Consider the following 18,359-nt stretch of genomic DNA (forward strand, 5'->3'; position numbering starts at 1 on the left):
TCCAAACATCTCATGGAGATTGGTGAGCATGTCGACGGCAGTCTCGATGTCACGATGTTGTTGTTGCAACACTTTGTTCATTGATGCTGAGATATGGCACCTCACAATCTCATCGGAGCAGAGCCAGGCCGTCAAGGCGTCTTTGTCCTCTTGAGTTGAATCATTATTCGTCAGAGGAGGACACGGGGTGGTGAGTACCCATTTGTGCTTGGTAAGGATTATGTCGAGGTTATGTTTCAAATCTACGTAGTTTTCGTTTTCGAGTTTGTTCGAGGAAAGGATGAACGAGAGATGTTTGAGAGACATATTGCCTATATAAGTTGAAACAAGTTTATGATTAGTCTTTGGTTTAGGATTTCAGTTTTATTAAGACTTTTATAAAATCCAAAGGTGTTATAAACCAAACGATAATTTACTCCCTCGAGAGAAGGCCGCAAAAAATCTCCATTTATAAGTAAATGACACATCATTAATGCTAAGCCAAGATGTCAATACATCTATTTTGACTAGCCACCTTTTAAATTGGTTTGATCACTCACATCCTTTCACAGAGCCTCAAGGGAGGATTACTAGGGATTGAGCCTAAATGTGCAACCAACCACTTAGTCCAAAAGGTCAACTTTGAAAAACAATCCCCCAAGGGGAGGCCTTGCCATCATCGTCTCACTCTCGGACGTAGCCCATTGAGCAATGATCGAAGCAATAACGCCTTGGAGTACTCCCATTTAAGTGAGGGTCGCAAGAGCGGCTCTTAGTCCCACGTTAATTGCTTCTTTCATTAGTGTTGGGGATCGCGGGTTACAAACAACAAGTATAACCCTCCCACTTAGTTTTTGGAGTTGGTTCTATTGGAATCGATCTAGGGTTTAAGAAAATAATTAACGCTTCGGTAAGCGGAGGAATTTTAAAAAATTTCTTTTACAAGTAAAACAGTTTTTACTAACCTAGACAAGTGCAAGTACATGTAATTAAAAACTATTATAAGCTAAGATGTTTACTAACCTTTCTTGAAGCTTGAACCTTGAAGAAGCTTTTGGAAAGTTTGCAACGCTCGTCTCCCCTCGCAGCACGTCTCTCTTTCTTTCCTCGGCACCTCGAGCAACCACGAAAGTTTCTATCACTAAATCACTCAAAATAAAAGGAATCAGTGAGTGTGCACTTTTAAACACTACGACTTAAGAACAAGTCTTGAAGTCGCAGAGCTAAACACTAGGTCGAGTGAGGACCTAGGTGCCAAGACAAGAAAAATCGAAAATAAACTAGAGAGAGAGAGAGAAGAGGGGCGGCAACCACAAGTTCTAGAGAGAGAAGCTCTCAATCTCTAACTTATGTGGAATGAGAAAAATGAGAAGAATGAGGCTCCTATTTATAGGAGAGGTCTTACCTTCAATAAGGTAGTTTCCTCTTCTATAGAATATCACATATTCATGAGCCAATTTCCTCTTTTCCTCTATGATGCACTCGGCCAAGGTGGGCTTCATTAAGCCTTGGATTTGTTTCCTTTTTTGTTCCTTGCCTTGCTTCTTTCTTGTGTTGGGTGCCTACCTCTTATTTCCCTTAGAGGAAATTTGTTTCCTCTTTTTCTTTTGGCAAGTATCTTCATACATTTATGCACAAAATATTCTCTCTTGTCTCTTGGGTATTTGGGCGCCTATAATGATACTAGAAAGGCCTTCTAGAAGCTTTTCCACTTGTTCATGACAACATGAAAAAGGCCCATTAAGAATTTTCAATAAAACTCTTATGAAATGAAATTAATTCACGAGGCCCAATGATCAAGTCATGGCCGAGTGACATTAAGTCATCAAATGAACTTGTCAAAATTTATTGACATTCATTTCACCCTTTGTCTCAAAAGACAAAAATACCCTTTTAACTATTTTCGTTCTCGTTTTGACTTAGCTTCCAGTTTAACTATTCCTATCGATGTGATTCGTGACAGTGACCTCATGGACCCAAATGAACAAAGCTTGAGCTAAACACTTGGACTCAAAAGTTCACAAACCTTTTCCAAGTTTAGCTTAATGCCAACTGACTCCACTAAAGAGCTGACACTGAAAATCTCTCGGTTCAAATGAATTTGTTTTCTACTCAAGAATTCGACCTAATTATAATGAGCGGATCCACTGAATATTATCTATGTTTACCCTTCATGAATGTCATCAGCTAGTCGGGATTTACTAAATTACCATTTTACCCTTCTAGCTGTTATTTCCTCAACTCCTTTGTCGCTTGTGAATAAGTTAGAAACAATGTATTGACGAGGAGCTAACAAGTCACATTGTTTCATCCAAAAGAGTCAGGACTCAATTCGGACACTGGCCAGTTCATTTATTCACACTCCAAGGAACAAAGCATGAGGTGACATACATTGCATTTCAGCAATCTTGTACATGAATTCCATATCTATGAGAACTTCACAAAGTTACTCATGACAGACTCACAACTTAGTACTTCACCAATAGGCCTTGTTCGGAATCACATAGTGAGTCCGAACTTTGACTTTCTCAAATGAGAATACTAAGGTGTGAAATGGCATGTCTCATTTCAGGATTAAGGTAAGCATGATGCAATTCATACATAGTGACTTCGAGACATAAGAGGTTAAATGGTTTGTTCTTATATTGTCTCTAGAAGTGCACTGGTCAATTCAGTACCTTCGGAAGATACCTAGAAGAACTATAGAGTCCCCAACTCTCAATGCCTCATAACCAGACATCATAGATTCGTCTAACAATCATACTGAGGTCAATAGTCCTTTGACCCTAAGATTGCGAATATATCGTTTTAAGCAAACTACGAAGAGTTTGTTCATGCAAATCTACATTTGTCTCTTCGTAAGTTGTTAAGTTTGTTTATGGACTAAAAGACTAAGGTTTTATCATAAAGCTTCAAACAAAGAAAGAATGAATGAACGTTTCAACTTTATTAATGAATAGATAGGCAATTACAAGCAAGAGTCTTCATGAGACTTTATTACATCAAATGTACAAAATAAAGACTACAACTCTTCTTGTGGGCACCATTGACAACAGGTTCATCGACTCTTATAAGTTCGGAAACAGATTTCCTAGTTAAAGAGCGACAGAGCGGACAACTAGAAGAGAATCCTAGATCGACATGTTCAGAGCAGTATTAGTGCATAAAGGCACAAGGTACATACTCGATCTTTTCCTATTTTCTATTTCGGGAAAGTGTGTGACGGAAGTGTGAACTTCAACTCACTCGAACACTTGAAAGTTTGAGATTACACATCTTTTTATTTTTCGGCTTGTCTACAAGGAGACCTCCCACCCAAATTTTCAAGAGCATATAGATTTTGAACATATGTGATATAGATATAGTTTTGAAAACATTTTGAAAATTTATTTGATTTGGATGACAAAATATTTTTCAAGTTTGAAAGGGAAAACGGTTTTTCAAAATTCAAACTAGTTTTGTAAAAAACTCAATTTCAATTAAACTTTCAAAAATCAAAACATTTTAATCTTACACATCATGTTTATAATCATATGAAAAACATTTTTGCTCAAGAAAATTTTCTCATTAGAGTTCTATAACTCATGGTAGTAGGGTTTGAAAATCCGGATTTCTAAAAAACTGGAGTTTCAGCACAGCCGCGCACCTCGGAGTAAAATCGCCATATCTGGCGACTCCGATGTCCTTTTGAGCCGAAACCGGTGGCATTGGACAGAGGACAGACAGAGCTTTAATTTGATTCAAGAATCATTAAATTTCGATTTATGAGCGAGAGTTATTCCACTTTTAATGCGGGTTTACTCCAGCTCGAAGAAAAATAAATAATTAAAGCTTGGTCCTTTTTAGGTGCGAAAAAGAATCGAGTGTAACAGAACGTTTTATGAAGGTTGTTAAATTTTTATTTGTGTTTTATTAGCAAGGTAATAACAAGGCATAAAATAAATAACAACAAGCATAAAACGATTCAAGTAAAAATAAGAAACTAGTAAGACAAGAAAACTAGTCACAAAATTTTACTCGAAATTTCTCAAACCTTTAAAACACGTTTTTCAATATAAAAAATTAAAAAAATTTAGAACTGATTCTATTGTGTTTTAATAACATCCCAAACTCATAGAAAATCAACATGATTTTTAATTTAAAGGCAAGAGCAATAAATTAAAAAAAATCTAAGATAACAATTCTAACTTGTCACAAAATTAGTAAACTTTCGAAAACGATTTTCAAGCTCATAATTTTAAATACATGTACATGCATATCTTTGACCATAGCTCTGATACCATTTGTTGGAATCGATCTAGGGTTTAAGAAAATAATTAACGCTTCGGTAAGCGGCGGAATTTTAAAAATTTTCTTTTACAAGTAAAAACGGTTTTTTACTAACCTAGACAAAAGAGCAAGTACACGTAATTAAAAACTATTATAAGCTAAGAAGTTTACTAACCTTTCTTGAAGTTTGATCTTTGAGAAGCTCTTAGAAAGTTGCAACGCTCGTCTCCCCTCGCAGCACGTCTCTCTTTCTTTCCTCGGCACCTCGAGCAATCACGAAAGTTTCTATCACTAAATCACTCGAGAGAAAAGGAATTAGTGAGTGGGCACTTTTAAACACTACGACTTAAGAACGAGTCTTGAAGTCGCAGAGCTAAACTCTAGGTCAAATGAGGACCTAGGTGCCAAGACAAAAATCGAAAATAAACTAGAGAGAGAGAGGAGTTCGGCCAAAGTTCTAGAGAGAGAGTCTCTCAAATCTCTTAAACTTGGATGAATCAATTGTGAAGAAAAGGGGCTCCTATTTATAGGAGAGGTCTCACCTTCAATAAGGTAGTTTCCTCTTCTATAGAATATCACATATTCATGAGCCAATTTCCCTTTTCCTTCAAAGAGTCACACGGCCAAGACTAAGCAAGTAAGTCCTTGGATTTGTTTCCTCTTTTATTTGCTTCTCTCTTGATCCTTTTGGGCGCCTACCTTGCTTTCCCCTTAGGGGAAATTTGTTTCCTTTTTTTCTTTTGGCAAGTATCTTCATACATTTATGCACAAAATATTCTCTCTTTCCTTGGGTGTGTCGGGCGCCTATCCCTATTCTAGAAAGGCCTTCTAGAAGCTTTTCCACTTGTTCATGACAACATGAAAAAGGCCCATTAAAAATTTTCAATAAAATTCTTATGAAATGAAATTAATCCACAAGGCCCAATAAGACTAGTATTGGCCGAGTGATGCATGTCATCAAATGACCTTGTCAAAAAATTTATTGACATTCATTTCATCTTATGTCTCAAAAGACAAAAATACATTTTTGACAATTTTCGTTCTTGTTTTGACTTAGCTTCCAGTTTGACTATTCATACTCGATGTGATTCATGACAGTGACCTCATGGACTCAAATGAACAAAGCTTGAGCTAAACACTTGGACTCAAAAGTTCACAAACCTTTTCCAAGTTTAGCTTAATGCCAACTGACTCCACTAAAGAGTTGACACTGAAAATCTCTCGGTTCAAATGAATTTATTTTCTACTCAAGAATTCAACCTAATTATGATGAGCAGATCCACTGAATGTTATCTATGTTTACCTTTCATGAATGTCATCAGCTAGTCGGGATTTACTAAATTACCATTTTACCCTTCTAGCTGTTATTTCCTCAACTCCTTTGTCGCTTGTGAATAAGTTAGAAACAATGTATTGACAAGGAGCTAACAAGTCACATTGTTTCATCCAAAAGAGTCAGGACTCAAGTTGGACACTGGCCAGTTCATTTATTCACACTCCAATGAACAAAACATGAGGTGACATACATTGCATTTCAGCAATCTTGTACATGAATTCCATATCTATGAGAACTTCACAAAGTTACTCATGACATTCTCACAACTTAGTACTTCACCAATAGGCCCTGTTCGAAGTTACTCATGACATTCTCACAACTTAGTACTTCACCAATAGGCCCTGTTCGGAATCACATAGTGAGTCCGAACTCTGACTTTCTCAAATGAGAATACTAAGCTGTGAAATGGCATGTCTCATTTCAGGATTAAGGTAAGCATGATGCAATTCATACGTAGTGACTTCGAGACATAAGAGGTTAAATGGTTTGTTCTTATCTTGTCTTTAGAAGTGCACTGGTCAATTCAGTACCTTCGGAAGATACCTAGAAGAACTATAGAGTCTCCAACTCTCAATGCCTCATAACCAGACATCATAGATTCTTCTAACAATCATACTGAGGTCAATAGTCCTTTGACCTTAAGATTGCGAATATATCGTTTTAAGCAAACTACGAAGAGTTTGTTCATGCAAATCTACATTTGTCTCTTCGTAAGTTGTTAAGTTTGTTTATGGACTAAAAGACTAAGGTTTTATCATAAAGCTTCAAACAAAGAAAGAATGAATGAACGTTTCAACTTTATTATTAAATGAATAGGTAATAACAAGCAAGAGTCTTCATGAGACTTTATTACATCAAATGTACAAAATAAAGACTACAACTCTTCTTGTGGGCACCATTGACAACAGTTATAGTTATTCTCGCTGAGCGTTAGCTCACTCTATGTATATACGTCCGTGTTGTAGGTAAACAACATATGAACAAGTGAGGTGGGTGGATCAGCGGCAGCGATAGCGAGAAGGTTGGGTTATGGTTGCCGTTTTCGAAAATAAAAGACTTCCGCTTTACTTTCAGTTTTCCAATAATCTAAATCAGGGTTTTATTTTTCATGTTTTAAGTTATGCTTTTCAATTTCGTTAAAGGTTACGACTTTTTTTATGGTATTTATTTCACAATGGTATTTTTTGGGTTTTAATTTTCGATTATGCAACTTCGACTTTCTGGTTGTTTTCGTTCATCAAGTTTAAATGAAAATTTATTTTTAGATTACGAGTTTTAAATGAAAATTTATTTTTAGGTCATGAGTTTTCAAACTTTATATTTTAAGTTATGTTTAAAAAAAAATATTTACCTCAAATTTTCTAAAGTTTTTAAAAAGTAAAATAAGTAAAATGGTCCGAAAAGTCGGGTCGTCACATTCTACTCGTTCTTCTCCATGTTCCATTTCTGAAAAAATTAAATAAAGTTACTTAATCGCAAATGATATTAGTAAGAAAAGCAAATTAGATGTTTACCCGGTAAAATTGAATGAGAATACATTAAGTTGTCCATTTCTTCTTACATTCTTCCTCCATAATAGGTGAATTCTGGTTCTCTAGCGACCAATCACACGAGCAAATTAAAGCCTCAACCATTCTCGGAAGCAAAGAACTCCTAAATGAGTCACGGAGCCTCCCACCACTAGAGAAAGCCAATTCATAAGACACTGTAGAAACTTGAATAGAATAGATGTGTCCGCAAGAATTAAAAAAAGGGCTAATCTTTACCTTATTTTCAAGTATTAGCAACGCAACTGCACAGAGGATGACGCGGTATGAAGAACGTCGTCGGAGAGGCACTGAGGAAGATGGCGATTCGTCGGAGCTTAAGAGGCACGGATTGGTCGGAGATGGAGTTACGGCTTGGTTAGAGATGGCGGTGTTTATTGGTCGGACTCGGAGATGGTTGGCGATGGAGATGCGGCTTGGTCGGAGCTGGAGGTAGGGCTTGCTGGAGACGGAGATGATGAGATGGATATTTGAGATTAGAGAAGATGAAATGAAAAAAAAATGTAAGGGAGGGAAACGCACAAAAAACTAATTTGGCTGGTTCTGGTTGGACATTAAGTATATTTTTTTTATTATAAATAAACGGGTCCGGTCCGGTTTAACCATAATTAAAAAAATAAAAACCGGACCGGACCGTTTGTATTGAGTAGACCGGATCGGGTGAAAAAAAACCATTTTAAACCGAACCGGCAATCTAAAAACCACTGGTCCGGTATACGATTTTTACGGTTTTTCTGTGCCAGCCTACTCATCACCCCGTCTCGTGATCTCTTACGTGGCATACTCCCGCTGACCGCGAACGACTTAAAGTTTCACCCGAGTCTGCAGAAGCTCTTCGTTAAGTTACCTGAACTCTGTCTCAAGGTGGGAACCCCTTTCAGCTTGGGCGGGTTGAGACTTCATGTGAGCCAGCTCCTCCGTGACCAAGCCGATACGACAATAAAGTCAAGAAGGATCTTCTCGCCTTGCATAGCACAATTGAGCACCTAAGGAGAGGAATGATACAAATTAGCAAAGCGCGACTTGCATACCAGCTATACAAAGAAAAGCGAAAGAAACCACCAGTCAAGCATCGGTTATACTATTTGAAAGAACTCTAGATCGATGTCCAACACAATGTCCTTCCACACTATCTAATGTGACTCCTGGAGCCCTTGATAGCACTCTCATTTGACTTCCATGGCCTAAAGATTGATCATGGAATTAGCCCACTTTGAGTCTGAAGTTAGATTCGAAAGTGATGAAATCGACGCCCGCTATAAGGAAGCACGAGAATAGAGCTCGACCGAGTGGCTTGCCCCAAAATTTGCTCGCTTGGCGCACATCGCGATCCGAGAGCGAGTCCCTGCAAGGGCACTCGAATCTCGAGTACATTTCGCCAAACGCGCCCTATCCCTCTTACGGAGGAAGAGCCTGCGAAAACAAAGAAAAAAGTCATAATGTCGGGCACAGACGCAAAGTCACACAACCAAACAACAAAGGCGAAGATTACCTGACAAGCCACGGCTCATGAGAGAATTCACGGCGCGAGGGACTTCATCCGCTTGCATAAGATTCGCGAGCTTTGAGGGGAAATAAGGGAACCACCCATTCGACAACATCAACTCCTTCGAGCAAAAACAGCCGCTCACCCTTTGTTTATCCGACATGCCTCAGATAGCATTTACGAACTCGAGATTGTCCGAACCCGCATCGGCGGGAAAATCGGCTAAGACATCGAATGAGACCCACACCCAAGCCTTGCTGCTAGTGGTCTCGACATCGGTGATGAGCTTGGTGTTCCGACGATATCGAGCATTTTCGATACCCGGGCTCCTAATATCGACCTTCGCGCAGTCAAAACCCTCCGGAGCGACGGAAACCCTAGTCGGGAATCACATTGTCCTCTCCAAAAAATTAGCTAATGTGCTGGCCTCGACCGTCAAAACCTCGAACATCGTACGCCTCGACACCACGAAGGATCGGTCATCCTCCGATTCGGTCGAGACGACCGTCGTAGTCCGCCCCGGCGAAACCATCGTCGAACCATTACCACCTGGGAGAGTATGAATCCTCGCCAGATCCTTCGGGCTCTGGTGCGAAGATGTCATCATATGAAATCTCGGCCAGAACATATTAAAACAAAACCCCACCAAAAATCAACGAGATGAGTTGTGCATCATCCCCCGACGCGCCAAGGGCATCCAAGTCGAACACCATGCGCGATGCACCGTCAACAAACGCACTGCGCCCACCCGTGCCATATGAACCCCGCGCCGCGCACCGTCAAATTGACAATCAAGCATGACGCACCTCCCTCTGGTGCTTCGCGGCATGCGTTGAGCGTGGCACCCTCTCGCCTTTCGCGCAACACCTAGTCAAACGTGTACGTATCCTCTGGCTCTGAAGCACGCGCGACGAACGCGATCACATATGTCCATGTCGCACCCTCGTTGAGCCACTTTCCTACCTCGCTCAAGTCCCCATCCACGTGCAAAGGTCCTTTCAGCAAGTGATAGAAATTCACCTCAGGATTGATGGTCGAGAGATAGAATTGATGTTGCATTATTCGCTCGTGGTAAGAGAGAAAAAAAAGGCACGTGCGAATTATGAGAAGTAAAGACCTTGAGCTTCAATTATTTATAAGCACAAAAGAGAAGAAAAAGTAGAATTCCCAAAGTGGGAATCTTACTTCTATTCCAAGTAGGAAAAGGAAACAAAGAAACGGAAGGAATGAGCCACTCTAGGCTCCTCCCTACCCATGCGCGAAGAAAAAAAAATCCTCGCGGCTGCGAGAAAACATGAGGATTGTTTTTCCTCGAACCTCCGAGTTCTTCGCTCGGACTCCCCGAACGACGAACTTGAAAGGCTAATGTTGTCGGTCGTTCTCGAAAAACTCAAAAATTAAATTCACCGGGACTTTCGACGAATTCCTGATCAAAGAGCCCAATGGGTTCGGATAAAAAAAAGGCCCATATAGGCCCAAAGAAGTCAAAAGCCCATCCAAAACAGGCCCAAATAGAGTCGACACTCGCACGCACCGCGCGTCGCGTATGGCAAGTGATGTGTCATGCCACACTAACACGATGAGCCTTGCCTCTCTCACGCGCCTCATAACAAGAGGCGCACGTGTCGCGCTATTAACGTGGCATGCCACGCCCATCACATGCTGCGGCCCGTAGCAGTGGGGCATGTGCGAGCACTCGTGCGCGCCTTGCCTCTGCCAAGAGGCTTTTTCAGCCCTATTCCTCACTACAAATTCATTTCACCTCAGAAGGATTTAATTAACTTTTTCTAAACACTTTATAATCGATTCTAGAGTTCTGAAACGCTGCCGAGGAATCTCCGCACACAATTTCCTCTGATCAAGCCACAAATCTCCTAAATATTCATCACGAATATCGATACCCCGACCTCAAGCATAGCAATCAGCCCAATGTTGATCGTCGAAATTATCGCCAAATGCACTACCTCTACGCCATTCTAGCTTACTTTCTCTTCTTCTTATTATGATATATCTGCGACGAACGAAGAACGTGTTTGAGCTAGAGGAGCGACACTCGTGATTTGAGAATTTTCTCACACTTGGCTAAAGTGCGGCCACTTGTTGTGGCCTTGAGTCGAACCGCCCAAAGTTCTATCAATAGTATCTTTGATCAATGATTTTCAAAAACAATTAAGAGGAACAAAATCTATTCCAACTTGTGAGGTACCAAACAAAATACAAAAGGAATTATTACGAAAATAGTATTTTTAGGGTGCAAATTTAAAAAATAATAGATATTTTAAATCCTTTAAAAATAGCATTTTTTATATGGTAAATAATTATTTTATTATAAATAAAAATCGGAAACAGTAAAGTTACATAGAGCCCAAAACAATAAATAAATTTTAAATATAAATGTTATCATCAAGAAAAAAAATTGACTATTTATACATTTTTTTTATTATTCATACTATTTATAATTCAAAAGATGCTATTTTCGCAGTAAATTCTTTAAGCACACAACCTCTATAAAATATTTGAACATTTAACTTACGACTTTGTATCTACCTAAGCCCATGATTTTAGTTAAAAAAAAATAAGAAGCGATTTCGCCCCAACCGAAATTTTCGCATACTTACCACGGATTTGTCGTTCATATTGCAAATACAAGTCAGTTTAACTGCTAAAAGAACACTTAAGTGTTAATCGCATTTTTGAATTAGCATTAAGAACCGTCCGTGATTCGATCTAGGACCGGACCCTATGACTGCACGTAGGTTGGGTTTGGTGAAGTTCTTCTCTTCTCATCGTGTTCGTGTTATTCGGATATTTGGGTCTCCGGGTCCTTGAGTTTCCGGGTCTTTGGATCTTCCGCCTTCATCGTGTTTTTCGCGTTCTTCGTTGAGTTCTTGAGTCTTTGCTTATTTGAGTCTTCAACCCTTTGAATCTCGCATTCTCCGTGTTTTTCACGTGTTCGTGTTCTTCGCGTTCATCGTGTTCTTCGGATCTTCGAGTGTTCGGGTCTTCGGATCTTCGAGTATTCGGGTCTTTGGATCTTCCACGTTCTTCGTGTTCTTCGCCGGGTCTTCAAAACCTTGCACTTTCACCTAATTACAATAAAATGTGAATCTAGAGGGACGCGGAGGATTTTCCCTCGGCGCGCGCTCCGAAGCTCAACATAAGTCGTGTTGTATTGTGTTCTTGGTGAACGATTTGTACTCGTCTCTATGTTTTCTAGAGAGAGAAAGTGGTGGTGTGATTTTTGTAGAGTTTTGACAAGTTGAGAAAATTTTACCTTGTTTTGTGAATGAGTGGGGTATTTATAGGAGCTAAGAGTTTGGTGAGTACTTGATTGGGTGGTGGAGATGGCCGGGTGGTCTTGGCCGAGTGAAGACGACCGGGTGGTCTTGGCCGAGTGAAGATGACCGGTTGAAGACGACCGGATGGTCTTGGCCGAGCGAAGATGACCGGGTGGTCTTGGCCGAGCGAAGATGACTGGGTGGTCTTGGCCGAGCGAAGATGACCGGGTGGTCTTGGCCAGGTGAAGATGACCGGGTGGTCTTGGCCGAGTGAAGATGACCGGGTGGTCGTGGCCGAGTGAATACGACCAGGTGGTCTTGGCCGAGTGAAGATGGCCGGGTGGTCATTTTCTTTGGCCGACTGGATGGTCATTTTCTTTGGCCGACCGGGTGGTCATTTTTGTGGCTTTGTCTTGAAGATTTTTCAAGAAGTATAGATTGAAAACATTTTATGAGAGTCTCTTTTGAAAGACATTTTATGAGTTTGACTCGGAGCTTGGCGCGTGAGTTTGCTTGTGGGCTTGGGCCTTATGTACGGGCTTGATGTGTCATTTTTTGCTCTTGGGGTGTTATTTACACCATGTGAAAATAATGGCATAACATTAACCCCCCAGTTTCTTGAGCGACTTGTCGTGCGAGAAATTTAATTTGAATTCCCCGAGAGCTTCGTAGTTGATGTCTTTGGGCCGTTTGGCCTTGTGAATTGTATCTTGTAGCTGTAAGCCTCGTGGGACGCAACTTTACAAAATTTAAGTCCCGTAAGATATGGACTCGTAAGACTAATCTCTTAGGATTGAGTCTCGTGGGACGTGGACTCATAAGGCTAACCTCGTGGGGTTGATCCCGTAGAATTGAGTCTCGTGGGACGTGGCCTCGTAAGACTAATCCCGTGGGGTTGATCCCATAGGATTGAGTATTGTGGGACGTGACCTCGTAAGACTAGCCCCGTAGAGTTGCGTCTCGTAAGACGTGGCCTCGTAAGGCTGAAACCTTTAGGATTGGGTCCCATGGGACATGACCTCGTAAGGCTTGATCCCATAGGAAGAGTCCCGTGGGACGTGACCTTGTAAGGCTAGATCCCGTAGGATTGGGTCCCATTGGACATGGCCTCGTAAGGCTTGATCCCGTAGGAAGAGTCATGTGAGACGTGACCTCGTAAGGCTAGATCCCGTAGGATTGGGTCTCGTTGGACATGACCTCATAAGGCTTGAGACGTGACCTCGTAAGGCTAGCCCCGTAGAGTTATGTCTCGTAAGACGTGGCCTCGTAAGGCTGACCCCGTGGGGCTGTGTCTCGTAAGACGCGGCCTCGTAAGGCTGATTATTTCTTAACTCTTTTATTTCTCTGAATGCATAAGTTTTGAAAATTATTCAAAAGCAGCAATGTGAGCAGAAAAATATTATTTCATTGCAAAAGAGGCGTTCGCGGTTGTGAATTACAAAAGTCGGGCCCTATTAGGGGTTTACAAAAGTAAAGACATAAAGAAAAATAAAAACATTTCCCAGTGAGGGTTGCGAATTCAAATTTCAAAATAGGTGATCTAGGCCCTGGGATCCATATATGGCACAGATCTCTAATTTGATGGACGACTCTTCAGTTGACGATGTTGAGAGGAGTCGCCGCTCGGTTGTTACGGACATGTGTTTCTCCATTGGTGGTCGCAGTTTGTTGGCTTGTAGAGGCTCTGGCGTTGTTGATCATGTCAAGGACGAACTCTTTCCGTTCTCCTTGCTGGATAAGGGCCTCGATTTGCCTCTTTAGATGGAAGCACTCGGAGGTTAAGTGTCCGTGATCCTTGTGGAACTCGCAATACTTTGACCTGTCTCTCTTACCCGGTTCCATCCTCAAAGGTTTGGGGGATCTGAATTTCTCACGAGCTAGTACTAAGATTCTTTCACGCCTCGTGTTCAGTGGAGTGAAATTGGCCCGATCTTGGAATTTGTGCACTAGACCATGCCTTGGGTCAGTCGGGGGGCGACCATTAGCATCAGCTCTCGCCTTCTTCCTTCGTTGGTCCTCAGATTCATCTTCTTCCCTTCTACGGCTTCTGTGGTCGTTAACTCTCCGGCCATGAACGAACTCCTCAAGAGTAATGTACTTTCCGGCTCGGGCAGTGAGTTCAGTCATTGTCTTCGGCTCCTTCTTGATCATAGAGTCGAGGAAGCCTCCAAGTTAAAGTCCATCTAAGATCGCAGAAATAGCGTCGTTGTTTCAAACCTATCGACCTTGTTTGATTCCTCAGTAAATCGCGACAGGTATTCGCGCAGAGGCTCATTCCTTCTCTGCTTGATGGTGCGAAGATAGTTCTTTCCAAGCTTTCGTTCTCTAGAGCCGCTGAAACGAGCAAGGAAACTTTTTTGTAGCTCTTCGAAAGATTGGATGGTCCCAGGCCTCAGCTTGAGAAACCATTGATAGGCGGGGCCACTTAGGGTGAGGCAGAATGCCTGACACATGATTGCCGACGAGTGTCTCCCCACCTTCATCCACATCTGGTAATTATGGATATGAGGAAGAGGATCGGTCTTCCCGTCATAGGTTGACGTGATCGGGAGGCGAAAGTCACGCGTAAAGTCCTCTGCCAGGATTTCCGCGGTGAAAAGTGAGGCGATGTCCTCCATCATTCTGCGGATGTCGGGTGTCAAGGTTTGAGCAGCTCGTAGAACTCGCACTTCGTCCCTCAAATCTTGGAAGAGGGTCATCATGTCCGTGTTGCCGAGGGGAGTCATTGTGGGGTCAATTCTTGTCGTGCGTTATCTCTCATTTGACGCTTGGTCGAGAGGTGCAATGTGTAGTGGAGTCGGGTTGGCCGGGATTGGTCATGTTCCCGCTCGAAGATCTGTTGGTTCGGGAGGGGGGATATTTCGTGGAATCTCCCACCGAGCATTGAGTCTTTGTCTTAGGTCCTCGTCATGGCGGAGCACGGGCCTCGGGTCGTGGACGCGTCTTGGTGGCGTGAATCTCTGAGCGTCGGCGCTATCTGCCATGTCTTCTCCATGGCTTATGCGATCGAAAGTGGATTGACGCGAATGTCTTGTTCTTGCCCTGGAGAAGGAGTGAAAACTTCGCGAGGTGGCTTGGTGGCTTGGTGGTTTCGTAACCTTGGATCAACCGCCGTTCGGCGAGCCTCGTGCATCTCGTGAGTTTGGTGATATTCACAATTCTCTCTTGTCTCCGTGAGGACGATGCGCCTAATGTCACGAATACTCGGGTTAGGGGCGTCGTTGCTAACCTCTTGGCGGGACTCGAGGTCTTCGTCTTCAGGGTTATGGTCATTGTTGGGACCTTGGTCCGAGTCTTGCATCTCGGGTCCCAATGGGATATACTTCGGCGCGTCTCGCTCGTCTTGATCGTTGAATGTGTCTTCAATGACAGTGTTGCGGCCTCCAATCCTTCCAACAATGTCGGGTAAGTTCGAAGAGACTTGTCTCAATTCACTCCATTCGTGCGTCTCGGTCGTCACGAACGAGGACGGAGTGAGCCTCGTCTCGATGGGCGTTGTTCTCTTGAGCTTGGCGGGCTCGAGCCCGAGTGTTGAGTGCAACGCCTCCGGTCGGAGGGGCATCGCCCTCGGAGATGACTAAGTGGCTAGCCATTTGTTGTCTGTGAATTTCGCGGTTTCCGCGAAGGAAGTGAATTTGTTGGTGGAGAGCCCGTGGTTGATATCGGGAACCCCTCCTTCTAGCGCCAAAATGTTAATCGCGTTTTTAGATTAGCATTAAGAACCGTCTGTGGTTCGATCTAGGGTCGGACCCTATGACCGCACGTAGGTTGGGTTTGGTGAAGTTATTCTCTTCTCGTCGTGTTTGTGTTATTCGGATATTTGGGTCTCCGGGTCCTTTAGTTTCCGGGTCTTTGGACCTTCCGCGTTCATCGTGTTCTTCGTGTTCTTCGTTGAGTTCTCGAGTCTTTGCTTATTTGAGTCTTCAACCCTTTGAATCTCGCGTTCTCCGTGTTTTTCACGTGTTCGTGTCATTCGCGTTCATCATGTTCTTCGGATCTTCGAGTGTCCGAGTCTTCGAATCTTCGAGTTTTCGGGTCTTTGAATCTTCCACGTTCTTCGTGTTCTTCGCCGGGTCTTCAAAACCTTGCACCTTAACCTAATTACAGGAAAATGTGAATCTAGAGGGACGCGGAGTATTTTCCCTCGGCGCGCGCTCCGACGCTCAACATTAGTCGTGTTGTATTGTGTTCTTGGTGAATGATTTGTACTCGTCTCTATGTTTTCTAGAGAGAGAAAGTGGTGGTGTGATTTTTGTAGAGTTTTGACAAGTTGAGAAAATCTTACCTTGTTTTATGAATGAGTGGGGTATTTATATGAGCTAAGAGTTTGGTGAGTACTTGATTGGGTGGTGGAGATGGCCGGGTGGTCTTGGCCGAGTGAAGACGACCGGGTGGTCTCGGCCGAGTGAAGATGACCGATTGAAGACGACCGGATGGTCTTGGCCGAGTGAAGATGACCGGGTGGTCTTGGCCGAGTGAATACGACCGGGTGAAGATGACCGGGTGGTCTTGGCCGAGTGAAGATGACCGGGTGGTCTTGGCCGGATGAAGATGACCGGGTGGTCTTGGCCGAGTGAAGATGACCGGGTGAATACGACCGGGTGGTCTTGGCCGAGTGAATACGACCAGGTGGTCTTGACCGAGTGAAGATGGCCGGGTGGTCTTGGCCGAGTGAAGATGGCCGGGTGGTCATTTTCTTTGGCCGACCGGATGGTCATTTTCTTTGGCCGACCGGGTGGTCATTTTTGTGGCTTTGTCTTGAAGATTTTTCAAGAAGTATATATTGAAAACATTCTTTGAAAGTCTCTTTTGAAAGACATTTTATGAGTTTGACTCGAAACTTGACGCGTGAGTTTGCTTATGGGCTTAGGCCTTATGTACGAGCTTGATGTGTCATTTTCTGCTCTTGGGGTGTTATTTACACCACGTGAAAATAATGGCATAACACTTAGCATTTAGGAATCTCCCATCTTTTGTCACGGTTGCCCGTCTCTAAAACTTCCTTCTTTTGAAATCAGGAGAGGGTCAGCTATGCATGTTGAAATTCATGGGTTAGTCCAGCTTTGTACCACCAGCTTGTGTTCAGAGATTCAAGCCATGTTCACAGTTCCAAAAGGAATTGTTTTGCGTCTATTATCTTGTACTTCATGTTAACCTAAACCCCTTTGTCTTCTGATTTCATTTAAAAGAGTCTCTAATTTATTGCAAAAAAATTACATCCTTTTGTTATTATTAAAAATTCTCAAATGTTTCATCTTATCTCCTTGGTTTTCATAGTACTGTACATTGAGAGAGGATAGAGATGAGAATGCAACATCTGCTAAAAAAACCAGTCAATTAACCCAAAAGAAACGTTTCTCTGAGAATCAAGGCATCAAAGCAAATTACAAAGTATTTGATATGTCTTTCAAGGTGATGTTCTAACACTCAACATACGAGAGGAAGCCTAATACAACGGTCGAGCTCAGGCTCAACCTCAAGCTCTCAAGTTCAAGCTTGGTTATGATATCTGATCACCAAATCACTCTTGAGTACGCAAAATGTGAAAGGAAAAGTGAGCGATTACTTGGATGCGAAAGCGTTGACATGGCGGTGAAGGACCCTTGAGGCGGCTCCGGCGTGCTCGTCACTGCTGATGAGGTCCCTGAGTCCACCGACGCCGGTGCCGGCAATGGCAGCCGCTGCTGGCTGGTTGGCGGGGAGCTTCTGGAAGTAGTTTCCATAGATGTATTCGGGGGAGTATCCACCACCGGCATCGTCGTCGTCGTCATCTTCTTCGCGGAAAAGCATGATGTGGCCGTGCCACTCCCAGACGCGGTAGTCGGAGCCGCTGTCGTGGTGAAACCCTACGCACACATGGTGCTCACCAACAGCCACGGCCTGCCCAGAGTTGGGCCTCAACGCTTCCTCCCACTCGCCGGACTGAATCACCTTCACGATCTCCCTCTCCAGCCTAGCCTCCTCCCTCCCAAGGCCACCGCCGCCGCCGTCGGAGTCAGCCTCCGAGTCGGAGCTCAGCAGGAGGAGCTCCTCCATAGACGGCCCCAGCCTCATCAGGCTCTGTATAACGGCGTTGCTGTCGAACCTTGAAGACCCCATTTTCCTCTGTTTTTTTTTTCATGAGGGCAATGAAAAACACAAACCACGGGTCTTCAACAAACAAACGAACAAAACCTCATCAAACAAAAAGAGTGAACATACCGAATAAAGTGTATCAGAGCCTCCGAAATCGAGCCTCGATTTTCTTCTTCTTCTTCTGCGAATCTGAGCGACTTGGGTTTTAGGATTTTATTTTATCTTCAATTTGGGATTTAGGGTTTAAGCGACATGATATCAAATAAATACATTTACTTATCTTTTCATGGTCAAATCATCCTTTATGCTTTATCAATATCTCGAACAGAAGAAGTGGCAGCTTTGCTGCCTTCAAAAAAAAAATATCTCAAACTTATCCCTTAATTAAA

At 42.8% G+C, this 18,359-nt stretch overlaps 1 protein-coding gene across 1 annotated transcript; it reads right to left on the minus strand.

Annotated features, from left to right (window-relative positions):
• Positions 1-17,232: 17,232 nt before the first annotated feature.
• Positions 17,233-18,359, minus strand: LOC149404360 (uncharacterized). The gene is made up of 2 exons (XM_089602151.1): positions 18,097-18,359; positions 17,233-18,000 (listed from the first exon to the last, which is right to left on the minus strand). The coding sequence occupies exon 2, from the start codon at positions 17,992-17,994 to the stop codon at positions 17,458-17,460; it is 537 nt and encodes a 178-aa protein (XP_089458277.1). The 5' UTR covers positions 17,995-18,000; positions 18,097-18,359; the 3' UTR covers positions 17,233-17,457.

The sequence above is a fragment of the Urtica dioica genome, chromosome 2 (genome assembly GCF_054948205.1).
Source record: "Urtica dioica subsp. dioica isolate 48M chromosome 2, U.dioica_male_clone48M_v1_H2, whole genome shotgun sequence".
In the NCBI taxonomy this organism is placed as follows: Eukaryota; Viridiplantae; Streptophyta; class Magnoliopsida; order Rosales; family Urticaceae; genus Urtica; species Urtica dioica.

What these genes read in the sequence shown, in the direction of transcription:
- LOC149404360 (XM_089602151.1), bottom strand. Translation starts at nt 17,994, where the DNA reads ATGGGGTCTTCAAGGTTCGACAGCAACGCCGTTATACAGAGCCTGATG.